At 40.1% G+C, this 27,457-nt stretch overlaps 1 protein-coding gene and 1 long non-coding RNA gene across 2 annotated transcripts in view; one reads left to right on the top strand and one right to left on the bottom strand.

The window, feature by feature from the left end:
• Positions 1–27,457, bottom strand: part of LIX1 (limb and CNS expressed 1) — a 52,047-nt gene that overhangs the window by 9,836 nt on the left and 14,754 nt on the right. The window contains exons 2-4 of the mRNA XM_033179044.1: positions 23,408–23,571; positions 6,086–6,226; positions 3,584–3,679 (exon numbers count right to left, since the gene is read on the bottom strand). Of these exons, the coding sequence (XP_033034935.1) occupies positions 3,584–3,679; positions 6,086–6,226; positions 23,408–23,571 (401 nt within the window). The remainder of the gene's footprint in view (positions 1–3,583; positions 3,680–6,085; positions 6,227–23,407; positions 23,572–27,457) is intronic.
• LOC117064879 lies at positions 306–2,385 on the top strand. Its single transcript, XR_004429722.1, has 3 exons — positions 306–491; positions 619–790; positions 1,684–2,385. It is a non-coding gene; the product is annotated as an uncharacterized LOC117064879 (long non-coding RNA).

The following is a 27,457-nucleotide window of genomic DNA, read 5'->3' as shown; positions in this document are numbered from 1 at the left end:
TCTCAGCGCAAGCCCGGCTTCACGGGCACGAGGTCTGCGCAGCTGTACAGGGCCCCTGCTTTGTTTAGTGCTCTGCTGTCTTGAAATTCTTGGTAATTTTTGAACAAGGGCCCCTAGATTTTCATTTTGCACTGGGCCTGGCAAATTATCTAGCTGGTCCTGACTAGCAGAGTAAATTTAATATAGAACAAAGAATCAAGCTGTGTATTTTCTTTCCTCTTCGGGGAAGATTTCGGTTGCAGCTCTCACTCTGCAGCTTTCCTGGTTTATTTTGTCATTCATTTCATTGAAACAGACAACAACGGGGCTCTGTCCTCACAGCCTTTCCTGGTGTTGCCTCTGTTAGAAACAATGTTTGGCTTTTCAGCTACTTGGTAGAGAGAAAATGCTCACTGCTTCTCTTTGGAACTCTTTCTAGGAGACAGGTTTGGCTCTGTGATTCATCAGAAATAAGAAAAACAAACACTGTAAATGGAGAACTTGAAAAACAGGTGGGCACCATCTCCCCACCCAAGAGAATGGATTTAAGAGGAAATTTGTTTATGGGATGAGGTTTTAAAAGGCGACCTGGAAAATTTAGCAGATGTAAATAAACAACTCTTCCTTGGATTGCATTAGGCTTCAGAATAAATATATTAACCAGCTTCAGTCAACGTCTGCCTAGAATCTGACCTTGACAAGACCCAGTGACTAGTGCTGCTCCCAGCCTTTCCCGCAAACAGCAGGCAATTTTCTCTGTGGCAAAGCTACCTCGAAACAGGCATCCCGGCTTCCCTCCCACGAAGTGAAGGTAAGCAGAGACCTATCATGTTTCCTCTGAGTGCTGGCTGCAGGACGCCCCCACCCGCCTCCCGCCCCGCGAAAGCCCGAGGGCAGTCTGGAGACACCAGCTTGTTTTTACATGGTAGAGTCATCCATAGCTAGATACAAACACACATCTATTACCCACCAGGGGTACTGAATTGCTGTGTTGGCTGCAGAAACAGTCCAGGTCTGTGGGCAATTCCCATTATGTGTAGACACAAGCGGAAGCATTTAACCCAGCCACTAAGGAATGTGCCAGGTCCCAGCAGGCAAGCTAGGGCTGGTGGAAGGAAAAGGCATGCGCTCCACAGGCCCTCCTCCTGGGTTGCCAGTATCCCTACTGGGGAAGGGAGTTTGGATTTTCCCTGCTCTCACATCTTCCTCTTCCTTTGTCTCCGTCCTGTACCCAGACCCTTTAGGAGAATTTATGAAGCATGTCCATGAATGTAGGATTCAAATTATTATTTCACAAATTTAAATACCTTACTACAGACCACACAGAAAACACCTAGCCTATAGCAAAACAATTAAAGTATTACTAAAAGAGGATTGAGTAGAGCCTTTCATAGTACTTGGAAGGAATTTTAAGAATTTTTTTTTAATCTCACCTTCCCCCATCTTTGGCAGACTAAACCAATCACATTCAAAATCATTCTTAATTTTTCCAAAAATAGCGCTAAATCACATACAAGCTACTGTGTACTGGGGCAGGCAATGTTCATTCCATAATAAAAGAACTACAATATGATTTGGAGGGGGAACAGGAATTAAATGAAATTCCTGCTTGGGGAAGCATTATGCCAGATGCTTTATAAATGTTACACTACTTAAATCCCACAAAAATTCTACAAAATGGGCATTATTATTCCTGTTTTATAGACGAGAAAACTGAGTCTCAGAGTGGACAAGGTCACAGATGGCGAGTGGTAGAGCAGTCTTGACACATAGGTCTGTATGATTTTTTACAGTTTATATTCTTTCTCTGAAACAAATACCTCTTTGTAAAAGTATTATTCCTCTGTTTAGTTTTAGATTGTTATGAAAAAAAGGACCTTTTACAGATCGACTCTTTTATCCTACAATAGGGGCCCTGAGCCATTTTGTGCAGGTTCAAATAGAGCTAGGTTAGACAGAGTTGTCAACGGAATCCATCCAGTAGCCTCTGGCATTTCAAGCAAAGACTCCTTCAGAAATACATATAATAATGGTTGTTCATTTTCACTGAGCATTCATTATACCCCAGGCACTCTTCTGGACTCTAGCCATATCATCCCATTTAATCCTCACAATAGCACTGTGAGGAAGGTACTGTTATTCTCCCTGATTTACACCCAAATGAGGAAATAGATTTTGAGGTAAGGAAAAGAGCCAGGCTCGAACTGGCCAACCCACTGCAGAGTCTGGGTCACAGCCACTGAGCTGACATGTGCACCATCCACTAGGCTTAAAGGATACCTTGTTGCTTCCTAACCAAGACAGGCTACGTCAAAGGTCAGTAAGACCATGGCCACTTAAGAATAAAACTGGATGACTAAGGCCAGGTGCGGTGGCTCACACCTGTAATGCACTTTGGGAGGCCAAGGCGGGTGGATCACAAGGTCAGGAGATCAAGACTATCCTGGCTAACATGGTGAAACCCTGTCTCTACTAAAAATACAAAAAATTAGTCAGGCGTGGCGGCAGGCGCTTGTAGTCCCAGCTACTTGGGAGGCTGAGGCAGGAGAATGGTGTGAACCCAGAAGGTGGAGCTTGCAGTGAGCCAAGATCGCACCACTGCCCTCCAGCCTGGGCGACAGAGCGAGACTCCGTTTCAAAAAAAAAAAAAAAAAGAAAACAGAATTTCTAAGGGTGAAGTCTTTTTGTCATATTGCATTCTGATTCCTACCAGCATTGCACGTGTATGGATGTTCAACTGCATTGGAGTTAAGTTTTTTAAAGGGAAGCACATTTCATGTCCAATCACTACTAAAATTCTATCTGTCTAGCCTGATATAGAATAATAGTCAGATGTGTGAGCTCAGAGATCAGACTGCCTGATCCTGAACCCTAGCTTCAATGATAACATGAGGATAACAATATTATTTACCTCATACAGTTATTGTGAGTGTTAAATTATGACACTATTTGTTAAATGCTAAGCATGGGCCAAAGTAAACATCCATAAGTGTCAGCTGTTATTACTATTGTTGTTACTAACATAACAATATATTTTAGAAATAATAGGTAATATAGTTCCTCAGTTCTTGTTATCATTTGTTGGCAGTGGATGAAAAAGAGTTACAGATTGTTAATTTTTTTTTTTATTTCATTGATGATAGGAGGTGACAGAACTTGTTTAATAGAAAACCAGACCCAAGGAGGATTTTGTTTAATATGCACTGCAGGAACTTTCAGAAGTTATAGGACTTGAAAATTAAGAAGCAGATGGTAACAACCAACATATCAAACTGTTTTCATTGGTTTAGGGGGGAGCTTTGTACTGAAAAGCTGGTGAAATATTACAGAATCATAAGCATGTGGTATACCTCACCAATTTCTTAGATTTGTCTTATACTTTATAAAAGCAAAGATTGTTCACCGATTGCGTGTTTGTTTAGGCGTATGAGATGTGGCCGAGATGGGGCTACCATGCTGGATTCCAGGAGGGTTAAATTAAAATGACCAAAAACACTTAAGACCAAAAGATTACTGGGTCAGGAGATGTTAGTGATAAGTGTTGCATTTCTCTTAGGCTTCTGGATTGGATAATCAAATAAATATGTGGCAGGCAGGCAGGTACCTGAAACTCCAGCATGGTCTTCCCCATGTTTGACTCCAGCATGTAGTGATAGGCTCCAACACTGGTGCTGGGGTCATCTGCATCATCTAAAGTGCCCTTGGGAAAGCAAGCAGAAAAAGAAAAATTACTGATTTTTCCTCCTCTTCTTCGAATGGTCACAAATTAATTCTGTGACCACACAGCAAGTCTTCTATTTTTGGTCTAACCTGAACAGACGTTCACTCTACAACCAAGTCTCCAGTTGATTTGAGGGTTTTGTAATCAATTTGAATTGAGCATTTAATTAGAATACTAATTGTTACATACTCGCTGATAGAATAATTTTCCAAAGGAAGACATTTCTGTATTATTGCACAGGGTGTTGTTGGTGGTGGTGTTAACATTTGTATGGCTGAGCTCCGAGGCTGCCTTCATTGATTATTGAAATCTTGAAACACTGACTTTGCTCTGATTCCAATGATAACCAGGCAGTATTATGTAATTGACATGGAAAGAATTTGTCAGTTGTATGGACCATTCATATTTTACTGCTGTGATTCTGAATAGGAGCTTTTCGTAATATGCTGGTGTTTGGCCTGGAGACATGGATCATGGTTTATATTTTTTCACTCCTGTACCGCTTAATGTTTAGGAAACGAGGTGGGTGGGTGATGGGGAGAAATGAAATTCCCTTTCAATTTGGGTGTAGGGAGTGGTGCTAAGAAGCTAACACAACTCTGGTATGGCCTTTGGACCAGCCCTTCCATGTCCTATGGACACGGATTCCTGGGAAGGTGGGCAATGGTGACTTTGTGAGACTGAACAAACAAGTGCCAGCATCAGATAGCAGCAAATTTATAGCTTTTGAATGCAATAACATTAACACACCGCTGCTGAAATATTTATGTTGGCTTTTTAAATATCCCAGAGGAAATCCATCTAGAAGCATGCAACCATATATAATCTGTTTCCTTAGAAATTTCCATTTAAAAAATGATAAATTACTTTTACACTGAGGGCCCTTCCCTACTCCTGAGTAAATTTCACACTTATATAAATCAGGCATAATTTTCCTAACCTCTCTTCCTCAAAAGCACTTGAAATTTACAGGACTGGAAAATAAAGGCTTCCTTTCATCCTCAGACCAGATATAGAACAGAACTCCCTGGCATCTCCCAGCCAAGTCAATCACCCTTCTACTCCTGCTCCTTCCTTATCTCTCCTTTATGTGATAAGAAGATTTATGAGGGGAAAAGAGTCACATCTAGTCTGATAGTGTTTCCTTCATCATCAGCAGCTTCACCAGAATGACGGAGCCTTCCTAGTTAAGGGAAACAGAGAAGGAAATCTCAGGTGGGGTTTATCTGTGCTAAAGGCAAGCCAGAGGTGGCTAATCCCTTTGGTAATGCCAGGTTCCTGCCCTTGAGCACACACAGGGAGATACTCGCCACAGGTGGGGACCCAAGGCTTCTTTCCTGGCTTATAGTTTGGAAGCAATGGGAGTTGGGAGCTCCAAATCATTCATGGGACAAATATCCTGTCCTGTATTGCAAAAAAAAAAAAAAAAACCTATCTAATTTTTAAGATAGGATGTTTTGCTCTTAAAGCACTTTGCATTTAATTGTGTTAATTACAGAAATTTTCAATGCTCTCTGCAGAGGTAATTGATATTAACCATAGTAATTTTTTTTTTTTTTTTTTTTTTTTTTTTTGCGACTGAGTCTCGCTCTGTCGCCCAGGCTGGAGTGCAGTGGCCGATCTCAGCTCACTGCAAGCTCCGCCTCCCGGGTTTACGCCATTCTCCTGCCTCAGCCTCTCGAGTAGCTGGGACTACAGGTGCCACCTCGCCCGGCTAGTTTTTTGTATTTTTTAGTATAGACGGGGTTTCACCGTGTTAGCCAGGATGGTCTCGAACTCCTGACCTCGTGATCCGCCCGTCTCGGCCTCCCAAAGTGCTGGGATTACAGGCTTGAGCCACCGCGCCCGGCGCAACCATAGTAATTCTAATAGCTAACACATATTGGGCATATGGTTTTTCCCATATCTAAACAATCCATGTTTCCTTAAAAATGCAGATTGCAGGGCCACACACTGGCTGGAGAATTCACACTTTCAGTAAACACTTCCGATGATTTTTCATGATCTTTCAACTTTGCGGAAAATGGAGCTAATTTTCCACTAGATTAAAGCAGTATTCCACTGTTTGCGTTCTCAGGCCCTAAAAGAATCAACACTCCTCAATAAGCATGCACTTAAACATATCCAGGTGGATCCAATGATCTACCTTGATTTAAAGCATGATTAATTGTGATCCAGGGAGATTAAGAAGTATTATTGAGATGTGTGAATTTTATGATTTCCAATTTAAGTATTCTTTTTTCTGAAAATTAACAATTTAATGGGTAAAAAATGAATCTACAGAATTCTTAAAATAAGAATTTGCTCATGTTAGCATCTCTCAAGATTCAAATGCTTCAGAATTCTCAGTGCAGCCATCTCCTGCCTTCCGGGGTGGGTACTCACGCTGGTAGAGGCTACTGCTTCCTGAACACTTTCTATAATGAATTCCTTGGTGATCCTGCGAGAGGGCAGCTCATTGAAGAGGGAGTTGATCAGGGCCACTTTAGCTGCATCCCGCCTGGCCTCAGCTCTACTTAAGCAGCACTGGAGAAGGAAAGGAGAAAAGGAGTCATTTGAGAATTTAGCATTTCACCGTTTCACTCCCGCATCAATGGGTCTCTGGACATTTCTATTTATGCATTTGCTGTCTGCATCTATTCTTTTCATATACATTGCTAATCTCCCTGAAGGTCACGCAGATTTTCCTTCAGCTCCAGAGTCCATGCAAATGTCTTGGTTGATCTTCAGTTACTTATTGCCTTATTTTATAGTCTTTGAATGTCTACTATATGTCAGAAGCTTTGCATACTCTGTTAATGAGTAATGATAAATTAATAATGGCTATTATTGTGTGCTAGATAATTTATGTTCATTATCAGGGCCTTCCTCAAATCCCTATTTCAGAGGAAAAGATATAAGGAAAGGAGAAAAGCAAGGAATCTGGAAATACTTGTAACACAATAATTAAGAACACAAATTCTAGAGTCAGACTGCTTTCAGCTCTGGCATTTACTAACTATAAGACCTTGAGTAGGTTAATTAGTCTCTCTGCACCTCAATTTCCTCCTCTATAAAATGGGAATATAGTAGGATTGAGGTTAGGATCAATTGGTTAATACAGATAAAGCACTGGAAATATCTGGCACATAGTAGCACTTATGAGAACAGGCCAGCCAGACATTTTTATCTCCAGGTTAGTACAAGGGTGCTGCTGTCAATATCTATTGCTTTTGCATTTCCAACATTTGTCCCCTACCTTCCTTCTAGTAACAGTTACCTGATTTTCTTGAGGACTAGGCTTTCTCCCTTGCTCTCAATCCATGTGGTTTTGGTGGGACATACTCCATTCAAACCTTCTTGAAGTTAGGGCCACAGGCAGCCTATGATTAGTGACTCATAAAAAAATTCACTCCTCTCAAATATAATGTTGTTCTCCATCCCGCTAGACTGGCTTTCTGTGGCTCATATGGATCTGGTCGATGCATCCTGATTCTTTTCTGTCCTCCCTGTCTCTGAACAACTAACAACTCCCATTTTTCAAGTTCTGGTTTGGCATGGTTCCTGGGGTTGCAGATAGAGGGACAAGTCCCATGAATACTGGACTGTCCCTGGAGCCCACACTTTTTGGAGAGCGCAGGAGTTGATGGCCTCTCTCCTATAGACTCCTGTGGACCCAGGGATAAGTGTCTAGGATCCTGGACTCCTGGGGGGAAACAAGTCCGAGGAAGAGAAGTCCAGGCCTAGGTCAGTGGCTGACTAGTGGGGTAGCCTGGCACCCCTGGCTCTGCTTCTCAGAAACCTAGACCACCTGAACTTTGGGAGCTAATCTTCTCACTGGACAAATAGGGAGGCTAGGCTGTCTGATCTCCAAGGCTCCTACTACCCAAAATGCATGATTCTCAGAATCAGTAGTTCTTGGTGACTGATGGGAAAGAAAAGGAAAAATACCAAATATCACACTTCATTTTGCAGTTTCACAAAGCAAGGGTTCTGTACCACCAGCTGAAGCAAGCCAAATCCCTCTCATTTGCTTTCACAACATCCCCGCCTCCATCCTATCTGCCCTATGTTGACTATTTCTGCACTGTCCCAGGAATGCTCCAGTCTTACGCTCTCGTGTCCTCAAGAGACCTGTCTCTTCTCCCCATCTCCACAAACCTAGTTGGAGTGTCCTGAAGCCAGGTTCCAGGTCCTCTGTGATTTTCCCTCAAACCTTCTAGAATAGTAGTGCCTATATATTGTAAAGATCCTGTCCTCGACTATGGGTAACTTCTTGCCCCACCCCCTCTCCCAGCCTCCAGGTCTGGGAGGAGCCTTCATATACTTTTGTTTTTAAAGACTGATTCTCTTCTGTCACCCAGGCTGGAGTGTAGTGGTGTAATCTTAGCTCACTACAACCTCTACCTCCTGGGTCCAAGGGATCCTCCCACCCCAGACTCCTGAGTAGTTGGGTCTATAAGCACTTGGCACCATACCTGGCTAATTTTTGTATTTTTTGTAGAGACAGGTTCTCACTATGTTGCCCAGGCTGGTCTCAAACTCCTGGGCTCAAGCGATCCACCCGCCTTGGCCTCCCAAACTACTGAGATTACAGGAATGAGCCACTGGCCTCCTCGTATATTTCTTTTTTTATTTTATTTCTTATTTCAATAGTTTTTGGGATACAGGTGCTTTTTGGTTATGTGGATAAGTTCTTTTGTGGTGATTTCTGGGAATTTGGTGCACTTGTCACCTGAACAGTATACTCTGTATCCAATATGCAGTCTTTTACACCTCACCCCCGTCCCAACCTTCTCCCCCAAGTCCCCAAAGTCCATTATATTATTCTTATGCCTTTGCATCCTCATAGCTTAACTCCCACTTACAAGTGAAAACACAATATTTGGTTTTCCAAATATTGTTACTCCACTTAGAATAATGGCCTCCAGCTCCACCCAAGTTGCTGCAAAAGCCATTATTTTGTTCATTTATATGGCTAAGTAGTATTCCATGGTGTACCCCATTTTCTTTATTCACTCATCGGTTGACAGGCACTTAGGTTGGTTTCGTATTTTTGCAATTGCAAATTGTGCTGCTATAAACATGAGCGTGCACGTGTCTTTTTCATATAATGACATTTTTTTCTTTGGGTAAATTCCCAGTAGTGGAATTGCTGGATCAAATGGTAGTTCTACTATTAGTTCTTTAAGGAATCTCCATACTGTTTTTGTATATTACTTGCGCATCCTCCACTAGCTGAGCCAGGCTCAATGCTTGGAGATGCTCGTACATGGTGAGTGTGTTGATGAAATAATTGTAAGACTTTTGAAATGGCGAGAACAAGACGCTGAGGAGAATTAAAACAAACACAAATTAAAAAATAACAAAAACCAACCAAACTAACAACACTTGCCAGGAGACTAACAAAGCAGAACAATTAAGGGCAGGCAGAAGAAGATATTATAAGTTATCATAAAGAGTGATTTTCTTTTCTTTTTTTTTGAGACGGAGTTTTGTGATTGTTGTCCAGGCTGGAGTGCAATGGTGTGATCTTGGCTCACCGCAACCTCCGCCTCCTGGATTCAAGCGTGTCTCCTGCCTCAGCCTCCTGAGTAGCTGGGGTTACAGGCATATGCGACCACAACCAACTGATTTTGTATTTTTAGTAGAAATGGGGTTTCTCCACATTGGTCAGGCTGGTCTCGAACCGCCGACCTCAGGTGATCTACCTGCCTTGGCCTCCCAAAGTGCTGGGATTGCAGGCATGAGCCACTGTGCCCGGCCCAAAGACTGTGGAAAGTAGTTGGTTTTTTTTTTTTTTTTCTTGGTGTTGACACACAGCAAGGCTTTGGGGGAAGCTTTAGACAGCAAGACCATTCAAAGTTTAGACCTCTTCCAAGTTTTAGGCAACTTGTATGAAACCAGGATGGGTTTGACAAGATAGATTGGCTTTGTGTTATGGGCTCAGCTGAAAATTTGTAGGACATTGAGTCACCAGTCTTTCACTGAAGCTTGAGTGCCATCTCTTTTAGGAAGCTTTCCCTGATCACTCTCAAGTCTAGCCTTGGAGGACCACTGTCCAAGGGAGGCATTGACCACACTGCAGTGTAACTGTTTGCTAATGCTTTGCCTCCACCATCTCCTGGCTGTGAGCTCCCTAAAGGCAGAGCCTATGACTTAGTTGTCTCCTGCCTCCTGTGACCTAGTTTGCTGAATAAGCAACAATACAGGCTAGGAAACTAAAAAACAAGTCACTGAAGCACTGGACATAATGTTCAAGAAATCCTCATAAAGAAAAGAATGAAAGATATATACTTTTTATTTTTTTAAATGAGCACAATTTCAATAAACTTCTATGGTATGTGTAACTTAGTAATACAAAAATATATTAATGAATTTCAGATGGGTAATTGGTCATTGCATTCAGACACTTTGAGATGACCATTTTTGCCTGAGAGTAGGGTATGTTTATTATTCTTTGGAAAATCAGTTCCCCATTAAAAAGCAAACAATGTTTTTGCAAGTATTACCTGACATCTGTAGGAACCGCTCATTATAAGAGGAATTTAGCTTTACAAAATCTATCATAGAGCTGTTGGGGTTTTAGAATTTAGAGAATTAGATTCAGATCCAGGCACTCTTCAGAAACAACTTCTATCTAAATAATAGCAATTTAAACCATCTTTTATGGAGAGAGAGACCTAGTAAACACTAGTTAGATAAAAGAAGCTATCTATTTTAAATAAGACCAGTTAAGTACTAGATCAAAAGCACCACATACATTTACAACCAAATGGCACTGCTTGGGAGATCAAAGTGCAGCCCGGCTGAGAGAACAGAAAGAGCCTTTACCCAGAAAGCATGAAAAAGGACTACAGAGACCTAACCAATATCAAGATTTTAAGGCAGACACATGTCTATGCTTATTTTATTATTTCAATGTACAGAATCTTTGCTTAAAATGGGGGAGAAAGTGTTCCAATTAATAAGTACATAAAGTAAAATAAATTCTGAGCCATCAAAGGGCTTTTCTTGCTATTGTTCTTGGCATTTCTGAAAGACAAGTACTTCAAAATGTCTATAATGTTAACCAGCCGCTTTCTTCTAAATTCTAGAACTACAAATCCCAGCCAGTAAGGGCTGCATATTTTTCTCTAGGGATCTTTTAATGGGACCTCTCAACCCATAAGAATCTTTACTTGGGGAAGAAATTTAACCAAATGACAATCTACTTGGTTGCAATCTAAATCAGAATGTGAATGTTGCTGTAAGAACAGGCACTGTTAAAGTTACTATCAAACAGTGGGAAACACTGTAAGAAAATAAAATATGGTAAGTGACAGGACATTTTATGGATGTGTCCAAACCAGTCGTCAAAGACATCGGTTGGGGAGCGAGTGAAGTATGATGTTATTTCAAAGTAACTTCCTGCTACAGTTAGGCTTCCCAGGTTATACAGTTTATTCTTGCTATTTTTCAGCCAGGCCCTAATCATAAATATAGATTTGTAAACCATGTCTTTTCTGTTAACCATTCTTACTTGTTAATATAAAAGACAACTTCTGTCCTTTGTACTTCATGAAAGTGCAGAGCTGGGATATTTAAGTCAAGATTTTACTAAAGTCAGCTGTGAATTTCTCAGGCCTGTGGAGCCACATGCTTTCCGAGTGGCTAGGAGACCTCACTCAGACATTGATCTTGATGTTCAGATGCCTTTCATTTGCTGGTAGATTATAAACCACTATAATCATTTCAAAGCCTCCTGACTCTGATCTAAAATTAAAGTTAAAAAAAAAAAAAAGAGTGACTGTGGCATTGCTCAGGAAAGCTATTCAAAGACAGTGGTAGCCAGTTGGTAAGATTCCCCAGGGACCCCTGCCCGCCGGCATTCACACCCTTGTGTAGTCCTCCCCTACACTGCACCAGAGTTTGTTTGTGTAACCAATAGAATATGGTAGAAGTGATGGCAAATCCATTCCCGTATTAGGTTATAAAAGACACCATGGCTTCCGTCGTGGTCTCACTTGCCATCTCTTTATAAGAGAAGTGGAACCAAGGGGAAAAGTCACTGGCTTGGGCAGAGTCAGCTGCCATGTTATGAGCAGTCCCATGGAAAGGCACATATGGCAGATAACTAAAGCTTTCTGCCAGCAGCCATCTGAGTGAGATTGGAAACTGATCCTCCAGCCCTGATCAAGCCTTCAAATGACTGCACCTCCAGCTGACAGCTTACCAAAAGCAACCTCCTTCTAGAAGACCTTGAGCCAAAACCACTCAACTAAGCTGCTTCCAGAGCCCTGATCCTTGGAAACTGTGCGAGCCAATAAATGTTTGTAAGGTTATAGGCAATATCTTATGCAGCAATAGATAACTGATACAAAGCCTTTGCTCACCACAGGTAATTAAGAAGTCTTAATGAAATAATCCACATTGCTGGCACTATGTACTTGGCACTATGCTGAGCACTTTATGTTTATTATCGCATTTTGTTATCACAACAATCCTATAAAGTTGGTTTTATTATTATCCTTATTTTGCAGGTGAGGAAATAGAGGCTTAAGGAGGTTGTACATCTCCAAGGTCACGCACTTTAAGATGTGAACAAAACAAGATTTGCCCTCAGGTCTGTCTGACTTGGGAGTCCAGATTTTTAACCACTTTGCTATTTTGCTCTTCATAGAAATGGCCACCCACTTTGGAATAAAGAGGATGTATAATTTGCCTAAGGTCACATAGCACGTCCTAAATCAGTACAGTATTTTAGACAAAGCTTCAACTTTGTGCTTTTATGGGTCATTTTGATATAAGACTACAAGGATATCTCCTCCCATGACAAACTTGAGTTCGTTTACAACAAAAGGCCAAGCAAGATGCAGTACACTGTGGGGATAAATGGTACTCATTGAGGATGGGAATATGCTGAAATTATCTCAATATCCTCCTCCCTCCTATTGTTCTCCTTTGGATGCTTTCCTGGACTATAGGGAGAAGGAAAATGGAGATAGAAAGGCCAACTGTGACTAGACCAGAGATCAGATGTTACCTTGTAGGAAGCATCTCATTCTAAACGGAAGTACTCTCTTGATTAAGTACGGGGCCAAGAGAGTTTGGAATGCTACCACACAAGGTTGCTTAACATTTCAAGAAGTATTGATAACTCTTCAAGAGTAAAAGTCATTTAAATGAAACTGCCCTGGCCAGGCACGGTAGCTCATATCTGTAAACCCAGCACTTTGGGAGGCTGAGGCTGGAGGATCACTTGAGCTTAGGAGTTTGAGACCAGCCTGGGCAATGTAGTGAGACCTTGTCTGTACTAAAATTCAATAAATAAATAAATAAAACAAAAAATAAACTTCCCCAGCTCTGATGAATAAAAAATTCCCCCCAAGACTAACTCATTTTGGCCCTGTATTTTATCATAGATTAAGATGACCAACAAGCCACCAGGACCCTATAGGGTACACTATGAAGATTGCTGCCAAGCTTAGGCCAGGAGTTTGGACCAATAGTTCAAAAACTTTAGTGTTCATAGTACAATTACCTGGGAACTTGTTAAACATGTGTATTCCTGGGTCCAAAGCTGACCTACTGAATCAGAATCTCTTCAGCTGTGTCCTGGTGGGGGGTCTGCATATAATAAGATTTGCAGGTGATTCTGACACATGTGGACCCAGGACAACTCTTAGAGGAGTGTTGCTGAAATCTCTGCCCCTGCCACGTCTCATTTCTAACAGGCAGGAGCAGAACCAAGTTTTGTGGGGCCCGAGGCTTACACAATTTGGGGGCCCCTGTTTAAGAAAAACAATATGAAATTACAAGTAAAAAAGTTGGCATTGTGACTTACAAGGAGCCTCTGCAGAAGCTTCATTGTCTTCATTATAAAGCCACTTCTGCTAACACCAGAGATGCTAATTTCTCATTAGAGAAACTGCTTCTACCCAAGAGTCAAGGAAAGTAGCATTCAGATTTTAAAAAGTCCTTTATGACAGTTCTTCTAAAATTAGGTCCTTAGGAAGTACATAAGCACTACTGACTTAACTAACTGAGGTCTCAATTTCATTTCTCTGCTTAGCAGGTTTTATTTCTTCTATGATTATTTTCCAGGGTGTCACCCTATGTAATGTCGAGATTCAACCAAGATTAATTTGTTGACCAGTAGGCTGTCCTGAAATAAAATAATGACTAGTTAACTATTTAGCATTAGCAGAAGTTCTTATATTAATTGAAATAAAATTTTGGTAGTCATGCATGTGTTATAAATAGAAATGCCTAATAAGAAATTAGTTTTTTTCATTACTTATTTGTGAGATACTTTAAAAACTATTTGTAGGTGTGTTACTAATTATAGAACCATTTTCTGGCCAAGCTGAAGCAATTTAGACATGAAACAGTAATTTTCCTAGTAGCCCTCATTTGATTAATGATTTTTTTCCATGCTTTGTATTAGAAAACAGGCAGGATACATGTGTTGAGTAGTTGTTTCTACATCCCAAGGTTTTACTTTACTTACATCCCAACTACAGTGCTTTCTTTAGAAATGTATATGGAAGGACATCGATACAAGTAACTTTCTCTCCATCTTCAACAACAGACTTTCTACAATTATTCATACATGTGTTTTAAAGACATCAGGAGAAAAATTGTCTCCAGTTCTAAAATGTATAAAACACAATTTAGGTGCATTTTTATTGGTGCCTCCCAATGGTAGCCAAGGAGTTGAAACTCGGTCTGTAAGAGGCAAGATTTTAAAACAAACAAACAAAAACAGTAATGTAATAGCTAATGTGACAGATTGTATCTATTTGCAGATTCAAAGCTGAAGATGCTGTCCTCACTGGGGTCAAGGGCAGGTCGTTTATTTAGGTGGCATTCATTCAATAGCACATGGTACCCAAGGTGTTTCCCAAAGCTGGGACTTTGGAGGTGGCAAAACGAAATGACTCTGTGAGAGGTGAGAATTCCTGCCCAAATCCTATCGGCTGTTAGGTCTGTCATTCAGGTGGTTGGGAACATTTTGCTTTTGTGACTTGGAGTCCGACTTTTAGCAAGTGACTTGTGGAGTTTGTGCGTACTGCCTGACAGCTCTGGTCAGTGTCACCAACACCTCGGTTTCATCCTGACAGTAAGCCTTCACGAAGAATGCCACAAACCAGACCCTGTTGGTAACGGACCCCCTTTCAGTGCTTTAAAACCTGGACTACCCTGACCAAAGCACGAACATTTGCATGTGTTCCAATTTATCTAATTGTGGATATATTAGCATTTTTTCTCCTTCCAGATGGTGATGTGAAAAAGGGCAACCGTTAGAACTCAGTCACCCAAGTTAATATCGTGCCTATCTATAGGTCAGGGTGGCTGCAAATACGTTGGGAACAATTTAGAGCTGTGTGTGTGCTGGGGATGGGGGTCTTAGCTAGGTGTGGGGGAGGGGACTGCTCTGGGAGTCCAAATTTCAGAGAAAACTCACCAGTTCCTGTCAACTGAAAGAAATGTTTCATGCACATGTTGGGTCAGAATGTTATTTTTATAATATAAACCACCTGGCCTTCTCCTCATTTACCTCTGCTGCAATGCTATTCTACACACATACCTAGACCAAGGTCCGTGGTAACTATTACAAGCCTATGTTGTGCTTTGCTCCTTGAGGTTTTATTCCTTTTCTTTTTTCTTTTCTTCTTTTTCTTTTTTTCAAGTTAAGGTGTAGACAAGATGAATTGATCAGGGCTCAAGATTTGGGTTTATTTTTGTAGTTGCTTTGATGTGAAAGGACTTGGCTCTGATTGCATAAGAGCGATGGGGGGGAGTTAGGCAGAGATGGAGTCAGGCTTTCTTCCCCACTCAGCAACTCACTGAGCCGGTGAGCATCTTTCTAAAGTTTATGAATTAGGGGCTGGGAGACTCCTGTGGAGATAGTCCAAAGTCCTTATTTACCCTGGGGCCTTTCCTAACCATTTCTTTCACTATATTCTATATTTGGAGGTCAAGAATTTCTATTCGCTTTGTTTAATAAAAAAAGAAACAGATTAAAGTTAGGGAAGGATGCTGGGGAATAAAGGGTTTCATTAAAGCAATATGCACTCCCAATTTCATGGGCAACTCATTAAGGTCTGATAATTAGCTGACATATGACTTTTAAATGGTTATAACTAACCTTCCCATCTTGAGTCTCATTAGTTATAAAACAGGATGCTTTCCTGTGGAGATTTCCACCAGGAAATACCTCCTTTAGAAGTTAAGTTACATTGCATAGCATGTCGTCCATCTGAGTCAAGGTATACCACCCTAGAGGCAGAGAAGAGGTCATGGATAATTTCAAATAGAAATACTAGGCATTAAAACAGCATTAGTGCTGGGCAATAGTCTCAAGTTTATAGCAGGAACTAAATCCCTATTTGGGATATGGAATGTCAAGGCCAGGCCTTATTTAACACTCAGCAAAAAGAGCATTACAATTCCATGGAGTCGAGTGTATGAATTAATCAAACTTTCTTAGTCATTCTCTACTGGGAGAAACTTAATTTTGCAAACTTAGTTTATTGTAATTTAAATGTACTTTTAATTCCATGTACTTTGAGAAGACTCATTTAATGCATGAAAGTATAAAATGCGTTTTTATGTCTGATAATGCAGGTAAAGTATGCTTACTGCCTTAAGTAACTAAAATTAAACAAAATACTCCTCATCTTGTTTAAGGCTGTATGCTCCTTGGAAAAATAGTTTTTCTAGATATCAGCATAGGCAGTGGCTTTGGTTTGAAAACCAGAATGGCATAAAAATCAAAACCCTTCAAATGAATTCATTGCCTTTTAGAGACAGAGCTTTGCAAGGAGCTCATCTGCGCTATGTTTCACCCCGCATCTCACTACTCTACAGCCCTGTTTTGCAACCCCAAACATTGGTTACAAATGGAAAAAAGAAAGGTCAATCAACAGTTTGCCTATGGAAAAACTGAATGTCTCAACTTCATAGAGTGCTTGGCATTATTCAACTAGCCTAAGTACCAGAACCTAGTGCTTAACACCTGTACTTATTTTCTGTGAAGCCATTTTAACAACAAAATAGTTATGTGAAAAAGATATAATGCCCTGATGAGTGTCTCACACTCCAAATAGATCGAGCTATCACATCAATGTCTTTGCCAGGATGCATTCTTTTATTCAATCATAATTCATGCGCATAAATAATCACATGCCCTAGTACTATATTCAAGGAAATTTTTGCTTGTTAGTCAAAATAAGAACGAAATTCATTAATTCAAGTCATTCCAGCAGATGCTATGTGGAAGACCACGTCACTGACTTGAAAGCAAAACTTGAATCACAAACCCTTTAAATCAAAATATAAAATAAGATAAAATACTCAAGTTCCCTTTTGGATTTGGAAGCAAAAACAGCTGCTGCAGCAATGAGTGGCTTTCCTTCTGAGTTCATCAAGAGGAGAGCCAGACGTGGCTCTGATGGCCTTTGCATTGCTCTATTGTAAAAAAATGGAAATTACTGCAAGTTTTCATGGTCATGATATGTGGCTGGGGAAGGATTAACTGCCTAGACAAAAGTGGCATGAAGAAAATATGTCTAGAATACATGAAATACTTAATGCTTGTAATATTAGAAAATGATTTCTTTTATAAAAGATCCAACAAGTACTACTGTGTTTCAATACAACTTTCGGAAAAAAAATAATTTTTAATCAGTAGAGTATTTTATTTATTGTTTAGAAATGCAGAAATGAAATTATATTTTCACATCTCTTTTTCTATCCTGTAGTAGTTTATGAAGGCCTAGTCTAAAGGCAGGGCTATGGCTGCTTTCTCTCTCTCTTTCCTTCTCACTCTGTTTCTGTTTTTTGTAGGTTGTGGTGTCAAGGCTAACTGAAAATTCTTTAATTAGCTTTCATGGACACAAGCTTCCCATTTACTTCAGTGAGAGGCTTCTTTGCATAAAAACCAGTGGTTTGTGTCCATCAGAGCCTTTGTCTGGACTGCTTTCCTTTGATTAATGAGAAAACTAAAGTTCAGTCTGAATACTACTTTCCTAAAGAATGAATGAGCATAATCTCTTACAGCTTTCATGAAACTGCCTGAAACCAGAGGGATTAGTCTCACAATCCGGTCCCATACTCCACTTCAAGTATTTTCAATTACTTGGCACCATTGGTGGTGACGTCCATGGCTCAGTAAGAAGGCTACTGCTGGCATAATGGTTTCTCCATGTTTCAGCACATGGTCTTGGCATTAATAATCCATTGTGAAATGATTTGTAATGCACAGGGGTGACATTTGATTATGTGAAAGGCATTGCAGGAATGAGCATGTAGGCTCTTACAGTCCAAATCCTGGCAAAAACATGATGAAATATTATATGGTGAAAATAACATTTAAGATGGTTTCTGAACTGACAAAGAAAAGTGTAAGCACATTACTTTAGGAGAAACGTTCTTTCTTTTTTCCCGCCTGGTTTTCCTTCTCAAGTCATATTTTGGAGGGCCAAATGGGTGAAGGGGCCAGATTTGGCAGCCAACCACCCAAACACATTTTCAAAACATACTTGATTCAGGAAATTCTGGATCTTTTTAAGCAAAGATGTTAACAATCCTCCTGAGAACCTTAAAATATGATGATTTAAACATCAGGAAAAGGGGACCCTAAAATGATCAGAGAAATCACCAAGAGACCTCCCTGCTGAGGTGTTCAGTTTTTCGTTTTGTTTCCTATTTCTTCTTTTTTTTTTAAGACCACAGAAGGATGTTGAATTTATTACCTAAGGGAAGTGCTATCATTTTGGGTCAAAATTTATGAGATGATAGGAAAATTTATACTTCTCCGGGTAGCAAAAACAAAAACAAAAACAAGAACACTAGAATTTCTTACACTCATATCTTCTAGATCCATTCACCAATCTGTCAAATGCATTATATTCTAGATAGAGTATAATGAATGTATGAACTAATATAACACATGCCTGGGTGTGCGTACTGCCAAATCTTGGTGATTTATGGTCCTGAGAGTCGGGTGGGGAAAAAGTTGCTATGTATAAATTAAATCCGGAGAGAATCACAAGGTCTTTTTAATCAATACTTTGAAATTCATCCATTTTCAAAACTTTAACCACAGATATGAACAAAATAATATCAGCTGATTTTACTGTTACTGACTTTTCCTCCTTAGCCCACTATCTTGCAGACTTAGGTAAATAATCTTAGCTATTGGTTACATACAAGAATGGACAAACATTAACTTCATTTATTCATTGGATTTATTATTCATTCATTTGGCTATTCACTTAACACAATTTATTAGGCACTTTATGCACTATATGCAAAACACAGTGCTTGAAGTCATGGGGAACATAAGGATACACACCCCGTCCCTGGAACTTACATTTCAGTAAAGGGAAAGAACGTGCACATAGGTAACTTGAGCATACAGTAGAAAACATTGAGACTAGCAGAGAAACAGAACGCTGCTTTGGGAAATCACAGGAGGCAGAGAGTTCCATCAGGGAGATTCAGAGAAAACTTTTTGTGGAGTCCTGGGAGATGGTCAAGGTTTAGATATGAAGAGAAGGTGGCAATAGCATTTCCTAAGTAGTTCTCAATCTGAGTATGGGAATGGTTAGAAGAAGTCAAGACATGCATGAGGAACAGTTAGGTAGAAGCATCAAGTGTCAGAAAAGGAAATCAGGGAGATAAAACTGGAAGGGAAAGTTGGACCAGCTGTAGAAACTTTATTGCCAGAGTAAGGAATTTAGGCTTTAATAAGAAAGTAATAGGGAGCCATTGAAGCCCCCATTTTTTACCTTTTATTTTGAAATAAATGCTATGTTTATAGAAGAGTATCAAAGATTGCAAAGAGTTCCCAGAAAGTAGTCCATATCACCTAAGTTTTCATGTTTCAATGAATAATGATATATAGTATTCTTATATTACACTTCTATGATTATATCCTCTCTTTCATGCTTAGTGTGGTGTGTCTTTTTTCCTTAATCAGAAATGCCAAAGATCTGTCTTTCTTATTTGTCTTTTCAAAGAAACAGTTTTTGATTTTGTTAACCAAGTTTGCCAGTTTTTGTCCCATTTCATTAGCTCCCCTGAAGTTTCCCTAAAGCTATGTATATGTTCAATCTAATTTTAAAAACAGATAGTGTACATATGCAGTGTCAAAAAAGTCCCTTGATCTACCTTTTAAGCAGAATGCTGTCTCTAAGTCCCACATAACCACAGAGCTGTGCTTTTCTGTTATGATTCTGCTTGGACCATGGTGGGCCATTTCAATTTGACAACCTATGCTTTTCTTTAACTCAAAGAAAATTTCCTCTGTTATTTATTTCCTCCCCTCTATTTCCTTTGTCTCTTTCTAGAGCTCTTACTAAATTGATGTTTACCTCCAAAATTTATCTGCATGTCTCCTGTACTGTCTTCCATCTCTGTCTTTTTGCTCTAAGTTCTAGAAGACTTTACTTAGTTATTTCTTACTAATTTGGCATCTATGTCTGCTCCTCTATTTGTTCCTCTTTAATTCTTTATCCTTATTGTTCTAATTTGGCAATCATATTTCATTTTCTTACTCCCTGCTTGCTCCATTTTAATAGCTGTTTTAGAGAGAAATATCCTTTCAAAATTTTCTTTTTTCTTTTTTTTTTTTTTTTTTTTGAGGCGGAGTCTCGCTTTGTCGCCCGGACTGGAGTGCAGTGGCCGGATCTCAGCTCACTGCAAGCTCCGCCTCCCAGGTTTACGCCATTCTCCTGCCTCAGCCTCCCAAGTAGCTGGGACTACAGGCGCCTGCCACCTCGCCCGGCTAGTTTTTGTATTTTTAGTAGAGACGGGGTTTCACCGTGTTAGCCCGGATGGTCTCGATCTCCTGACCTCGTGATCCGCCCGTCTCGGCCTCCCAAAGTGCTGGGATTACAGGCTTGAGCCACCGCGCCCGGCCCAAAATTTTCTGAGGATATTAACTGTTATACTCTTTTACATTCTGTGCTGCTTGAATTATTTTGTTCTTTTGTTTGCTTGCCTTTGGTCTTTTTTCTTATGCATTTGGTTTTCCTCAAATGTTTGGTGATCTTATGTTCCTTGACATACATGGACAAACAAGTACATTAGTTTAGGTGGCTGACAAAACCTTCCTCTCTGATTGAGAATGTCTGTTTCCCTAGAGGGGCTCCCCTGAATGAGAGGACTGCCAGGTGCTTCGTATTGAGTGGGGTGTGTTGACAGGCAGACTTCACCTTAGGATGCTCGATAACGGACCTGCAGGCGCATGTGGGTTGGAGAGCCTCTTCGTCAATGGCTGCCTTTCTTGCCCCTTTGCTGCCTCTCATCCTTGTCTTTGGTGTCTGGGGTTACATCAAGCTCTGTTCTGAGGCTTCTATACTCACATTCAAATCATCCTCATCAGTCAATTCACTTTCATTTACCAGAGGTAAAAACATACTGCTAACTACTGTTCGGAGTGGGGAAGGCAACATGTCACTGGATCAATGCGTCTGAAGTTTTGAAAGCAGTTCTTTGAATAGCCTTGAAATTACCCCAGGACTGCCTCCTGCTCTTTGCATTTGTTCATGTGACCCTGGAGTTTCTCTAGCTCTTCTTTATTTTCACAGTACATTTCTCCTATATATATATTTAGACTGTGGCATCTGTGCCCCTAATAATTTGATTCGACTCTCCCAGAATTGCCTCCAAAGTTCATCTCTTCCAATGGCACCCTTTCTTCCTGCCTGCACTATTGTGAATTTACTTATTTTAAAACATGTCTTTGACATTTTAGGGAATTTCAGACTAGAAAAGAGTTTGAAGAATGTGCTAAGTCCACTCCATCTTGATTCAATCGTGAGATTTTTTATTTTTAGTTTATATTCTAAGAGCAGTTCATCTTGTTGATTCTGGTCCATCTTTGCAGGCTATTTGAGAACTGTCAGAATATTCAGTGGCTCAGTCTTAGTTGTCCTTCCCAGCTTTAATCATGGCTTAGATGTCTGGAAGCCAGTGATGTCAGTTTGACCAGAATATGCTTTGTCACTGGACAATAGGCAAGGTTGTCCTATTTTCACAAGCAGTGCTGACCACAAGAGTAGGAAGGAGCCCTCTAAATCCTTACTGAAGGACACTGTCTCTACTTCTAAGCCCCTATTTTACTGTAACTGTAATTTACTGTAATCTAATTCGTATCCCATTTTCTCCATTGACATTACTTTCTGGAAGGTTGATAAGGATCTCACATTCATCACAGTCAGTGGAAACATCTCATTGGACATCCATCCTGTGGCTAACCCCTGCTCACTTCATCCTCAGTCTCAAGGTGTCACATCTCTTGGTTTCCATAAATCCCCTCTTCTTGTTCTTTGTCTCTTTCTGGGAAATCTCTGGGCTTTTTAGAGAAATCTTTCTCCTTTTATTTCCCACACTAAAAGTGTTCCTAGGAGCATTTCTTGATCATCTTCTTATACCACACATTCTCACGTGGCAGTGGTACCTGTAGCTATGGCTTCAGCTTAGAAACATAGGAGTTCAAACCATATCTCCTTCTTGAGCTTCAGGTCTTACTTTTTTTTTTTTTGGATAGGGCAAGGCGATTGCTTTTCTCTGTTTGGCTTCCAGGCACTTCATACTGACTGTGTCCTCACCTTTCACATACCAGCTCCACTTCCTCCTGTGTTCCCCACCCAGTAGCTAAAGTCAGGGCTGACCACTGGTAAAGGTGAAGGTAAAGAGACTTGATTAGGCATGAAAGTATCATCCCAACTTTCTCTTAATGAAATCCCTTCACCTTTAGCTCCTGAACATGCTGTGTGTGCAGCTCGTCTCCATGGGCACTCGTCACTATCAGCCTCTCGGCCATTTAAATCATTTAAATCCAAAGCATCTTCATGCTGTGACCCAAGTAATCTTTCTGAAGTACATTTGAATACATCACTCTTCTGGTCAGAATCCTTCAAGGGTTCTGATTTTATACAGGATAAAACCTGTACTGCTTTGCAAAGTATTTACATCTCTTATGGTTTGATGTGAGTGCCTACCTGTCCTCTCCCAATAGTTCCTTGCCACACACATTGACCCTTATGTTTCCCTCATTCTGAAAATGCTGTTTCCCTATGCTAAGAATGTCATTTTCCCTTTTCCCATTGGCCAAGACATCATCAACTGAATGCCTCAGTTCACGTTTATATTCCCTGTGAATACTTCTTTGACTTCCCCTAGGCAGCAGAGGTTTGTAAGTCTGTTTATTAAATTATACCCTTCCCTCACTCAATGAAGGATTTGAAACCATGTAAAACAGATACACCTGGTAACAGGATACAATAAATGAGTGAGTTAATAAGTTCAAAGGGAGAGTAAAGGTAAAAATATAAACAGTATCAGGTATGCAGTTAGTGTTAAAAATTATGTGATATTATGTTCTGTAGACTTACACTACAAAAAAACCCCTGAAAATTTGCCTTTGGGCTTTTTAGTTGACAAACTAAGAGAGAAACTTGATTGCTTATGAGTTACACGGTATCCATAAGCAAGAAATAAAACATCTTTGCCAGTTATTGAAAATTGAGGGATAATTTACTCAATTAAAAGGGTATTTATAAAGGATATTGGCAAAATTAGAAATTCCTTTCCCTTTGTCTTCATTCATAGAATATGGTACAACTTTGTTCACTATTTCCAAGAAAACTTACAATGTAACCATTTTACAAAAAGGTTTACTTTACTTTAACCCGATGAACTTTCACTGACAAATTAATGGCTACTTCTTACCTGAAAGTTGCCAAAACAGCTTCCCCCTGGGAGGGTCACATAACTCACAAAGGGAGGCCCAGGAGCTGGCAGTGACTCATAGACCACCATGCCTTCACTTGGGAATGCAGCCCTCTGCTGCTGCTTGCTTTCCCAAAATTCCTGTAACATTGACACAACGTTCACTGAAAGAGATAAGAAACACCATCAGTCTTTTTTTGTTTTTTTTTTTTTGAGACAGAGTCTTGCTCTGTTGCCCAGGCTGGAGTGCAGTGGCGAAATCTTGGCTCACTGCAAGCCCCGCCTCCTGGGTTCATGCCATTCTCCTGCCTCAGCCTCCCAAGTAGCTGGGACTACAGACACCCGCCACCACGCCTGGCTAATTTTTTGTATTTTTAGTAGAGACGGGGTTTCACCATGTTAGCCAGGATGGTCTCGCTCTCCTGAACTCGTGATCCGCCCGCCTCGGCCTCCCAAAGTGCTGGGATTACAGGCGTCAGCCACCGTGCCTGTCGAAACACCATCAGTTATTAAGGATGGACATACTCTGGTACAAAACCAAACTTTTATTTGCAAGCTGGATTCTGTAGCATGACAGTTTCAGTTTAAGTAGAGCTGGGTATGTGAATAGTGGGGTGTGGGGGCTTTTAGCTGTGAAAGAATATACTTTATTTAAATATATTTAAAGTATGTTAAAATATAGAAGTTAACAAATGCAAATGTGTATATTTCTTAATGAGTAAGGCTCAAGAAGTGGTTTTGGTACCCTAATTAAAACAGTATAGCAGTATTTCAAATTTACTCTATAAATTAATTTTTAATATAAAAATTAAAAATCTCATTCTGCTTTGAGCATTTGTCTTAATAGACTTTATCCAAAGCTGTGATTATCTATGGTCCTCTTTCTCATTTCTCATAGACTCTTAAGCCTGCAAAGATTTAAGAAGAGAAAGTCAGAAAGAAGGGAACTTTTTCATGCTCCTTCTACCCCAATCTAAACGAGAATGAAAGGCAGTTGTGGAATAAGCAGGAGGCTGGAAAAATCCATGAGTGAAACTAATAACATGAAGACCTTGTTAAGAACAAGGTCTGTTCGAGTATTTCAGAAAACATAGTAATGGCTAGAGCCATATGTTTTAGATTAAATGACCTGTGATAGCCTGCAGAAGTTCCAGATCAAATTAGGTTGGTTTGTTTATCCTGTACTGCAAATTAAACTGTAGAAATTAACAAGGATAATAGAATTGTAGAGTCAAAAGTGACCTTATAGGTCATGTAGGCAAAGCCCTGCCTAATGCAGGAATTCCTTGCCAGCATTCCTGACAGTTGCCCATCTGGCCTGTACCTGAACATGTGGAAGGACCTAGTACTTGCTACAACCTGAGGCAGCCTATTTCAACTGCTAATGATTCTGTAAAAGGTCCTTTTAAGAGTGAACTGAAATCAGCTTTCCTGTAAGGTTCATGCAGAGGGTCTACTTCTCATTTCTGAGGCCTCAAAGAAGTTTATTTCCTTATCCACATGAGAGCCCACCACATGTCTGAAAGCAGCATAGGACATCTGTTGTTTTGCTTGCCTGGCATTCACTTCCCTTCTTGTGGAAATAGCACCGAGATGTTCCTTGAAGAATCATGTAGTCTCTAGGGGTGCAGGTGGGAATCTGGCCATATCCAACCCATTTAGGGACAATGAATGTGTTGAAAATGTTGAAAGTTTCCATTTTTCAGTGGGGTTTCTGGAGCAGTAGGAGGTAAGCATGGCACTGCCTGAGCAAGAAGAAAATCTGGCTGAGAAGAAATTCAGCCCAGAGAATGGTTCAGTAAAGAGAAGGAGAAAAGCTAAGTTCTGACGACATAGTTTGAGCTCCTGGTTCCAGTTATGCCCATAATCCAGGATCCCTGATTGGACTTGAAGTTATCTAAACCACCCCATCTGCTTTTTCCTTAAGCCATTTTCAACTGGCATCTCTCACTTGCATATGAAAAGTACACTAAACAAATAACACTCATGTTTTTTCAAGTTCTAGATTAAATAGTTTTTGCTCTTTCAAATATGCTTCATGTAACATGTTATCTATGTACTTTGCCATTATCCTGAATATATTCTTGGATCTGCTTTAAAATTCTGGACAGTGACGTTTTTCAGAGAGTCTGGAATATCTCAGAGTTTGATCTGGAGGCAAAATCATTGTATAGCCACTTTCTAAGCTGTTTACTAGAGCACTGGGTGTCTGTACCTTCTCTGTAGGTCACTGATCAGCTTCATGGTATATAGTTCAGGCAAATTCTGGCAACTCCTAAGGAACTGGTTGCCTGTGTATATTTAAAAACTGCAGTGTTTAGTAATTTAAGAAGTGATTTGGGGAAGAAATCAGGAGAATGTTAAGAGTAGTGAGGGGATACTTGAATTAATCAATAAAATACACATTGAATGGTCAAGTTGAGAATTGGTCATTACAGAGCTTTTTAATTTTTTTGAAAATATTTGAAATAATATTTTCTACCAGTTGATATAATTCAAACTAGAATTAGAACTTTTATTTTCTAAACTATTTTTCTGTCCCCCACTCTTCTCCTTTTCCTCCCACCCCTGAGGAAACAAGTATCTATGAGCTAGCTGACTTGAGTCTCTGCTTGCAGTTGACCTCCAGAAGTCAGCAGAGATGTCCTGAAGATTGAAGACTGTAACTAATGCCAGTAGCCTGTTGCTCTTCTTGTCGACAAGGACTATTAGCCTCCTACTTTGTCAGTCAGTTGTTGACTGGTGTTTAGCTGAGAAGTGGAGCAGGAAGTTGAGGACCCATGATAATCTAGGTAAAATGCCTGACAATCTGGGGAAAATGAACACAAGAATTTTTGCATGTAAAGCTCTTGGGATTAAGGAGTTTGAAGGTATGCACTAAGTCAGATTTCTGTGTGAATAAAAGTTGAAGTTTTCAAACTTTTCATTCTGCAATTTTGTAAGATTTCTCTGATGATCCCACAGATGTCATCACCCGCCAAGAGTGCAATATATATACATACAGACACACAATCCATCTTTCTATCTCTATCTCTTCTTGTCGACTCAAAAACCAGACAAATGAAGTGCAGAGGGAAGAAGGCCAGCTTGCCGTTTGGAGTTCCAAAGATATACCAAAGATTGGTATATCAGAAAATACTCTATTTATGAAGCACATGCTCCTTTATTTTGGGGGGTAGCATCAACAAGTTTTGTGGACAATTTTAAAGAAAATATGAGCAGAGGGTCAAGAGCTGCTGAAGAAAATCACCCAAGTTTGAGAACAGGCGTCAATCAATACATAGTTAATCTCTAGGTGCAGTTGCACCTTCATTGCCCAGCCAATGATCCTGCCTTCCATGTTACAGAATAAACTTGAGCTACCAAGTGTGCAATATCTACCCCTATGTCTAGGGACCCATCTGCACAAATGCTCAGCTCCACCTTTTTTCCTACAGTCTCAAATGAATTTGTGCTGCTTTTCCTGGAAATTGTTCTCTTAGTCACTCCCATGGCCTATTTTTAAAAGTTCCCTCCTTATTCACTCTTTCCCAGCAGCCAAAGCTGTGCTCAAAACAACTATTAAATGAATAAATGAATGAATCAATCAATTAAATGAAACACTCAATCTTGGAACTATGTCTGGCTACTAGTTATTAAAATGCTCCCAATATAGCCAAACTGCTAGAAAGAATATTCCACATTGACTATCTCTGCTTCCTCATATTCCATTGATTTTTAACCCACCGCAAGTAATATAGGCTTTCCTCTACATTATTCCACTGAAATTCCTACAAATAGTACCAATTCCTGGTTTTCAGTCCTTATTTACTTGACTTGTTAGCTGTATTTGACAAAGCTGATAACTTTCTTCCAGAAACCTCGTCTCCCTAGGCTTTTCCTCCTCAGTCTGCATCTCTTCCTAATCATTTCTCCTTGGTGTCTTTTGTGAATTTCTCTTCCTCTGCTCACTACTCATGTTGACTAGTATGGAAATCCTCTCTTGTCTCCTCTTGCTTCTCTTCCAGCTATTCTCCTTGAATGACAGAACCTACCATAATAAACACACAC

The sequence above is a fragment of the Trachypithecus francoisi genome, unplaced genomic scaffold, assembly GCF_009764315.1.
Source record: "Trachypithecus francoisi isolate TF-2019V2 unplaced genomic scaffold, Tfra_2.0 Lachesis_group2, whole genome shotgun sequence".
Taxonomy (NCBI): Eukaryota; Metazoa; Chordata; class Mammalia; order Primates; family Cercopithecidae; genus Trachypithecus; species Trachypithecus francoisi.
The sequence above is the reverse complement of the archived record's forward strand: the minus strand, read 5'-3'. Positions and strand labels throughout refer to the sequence as shown.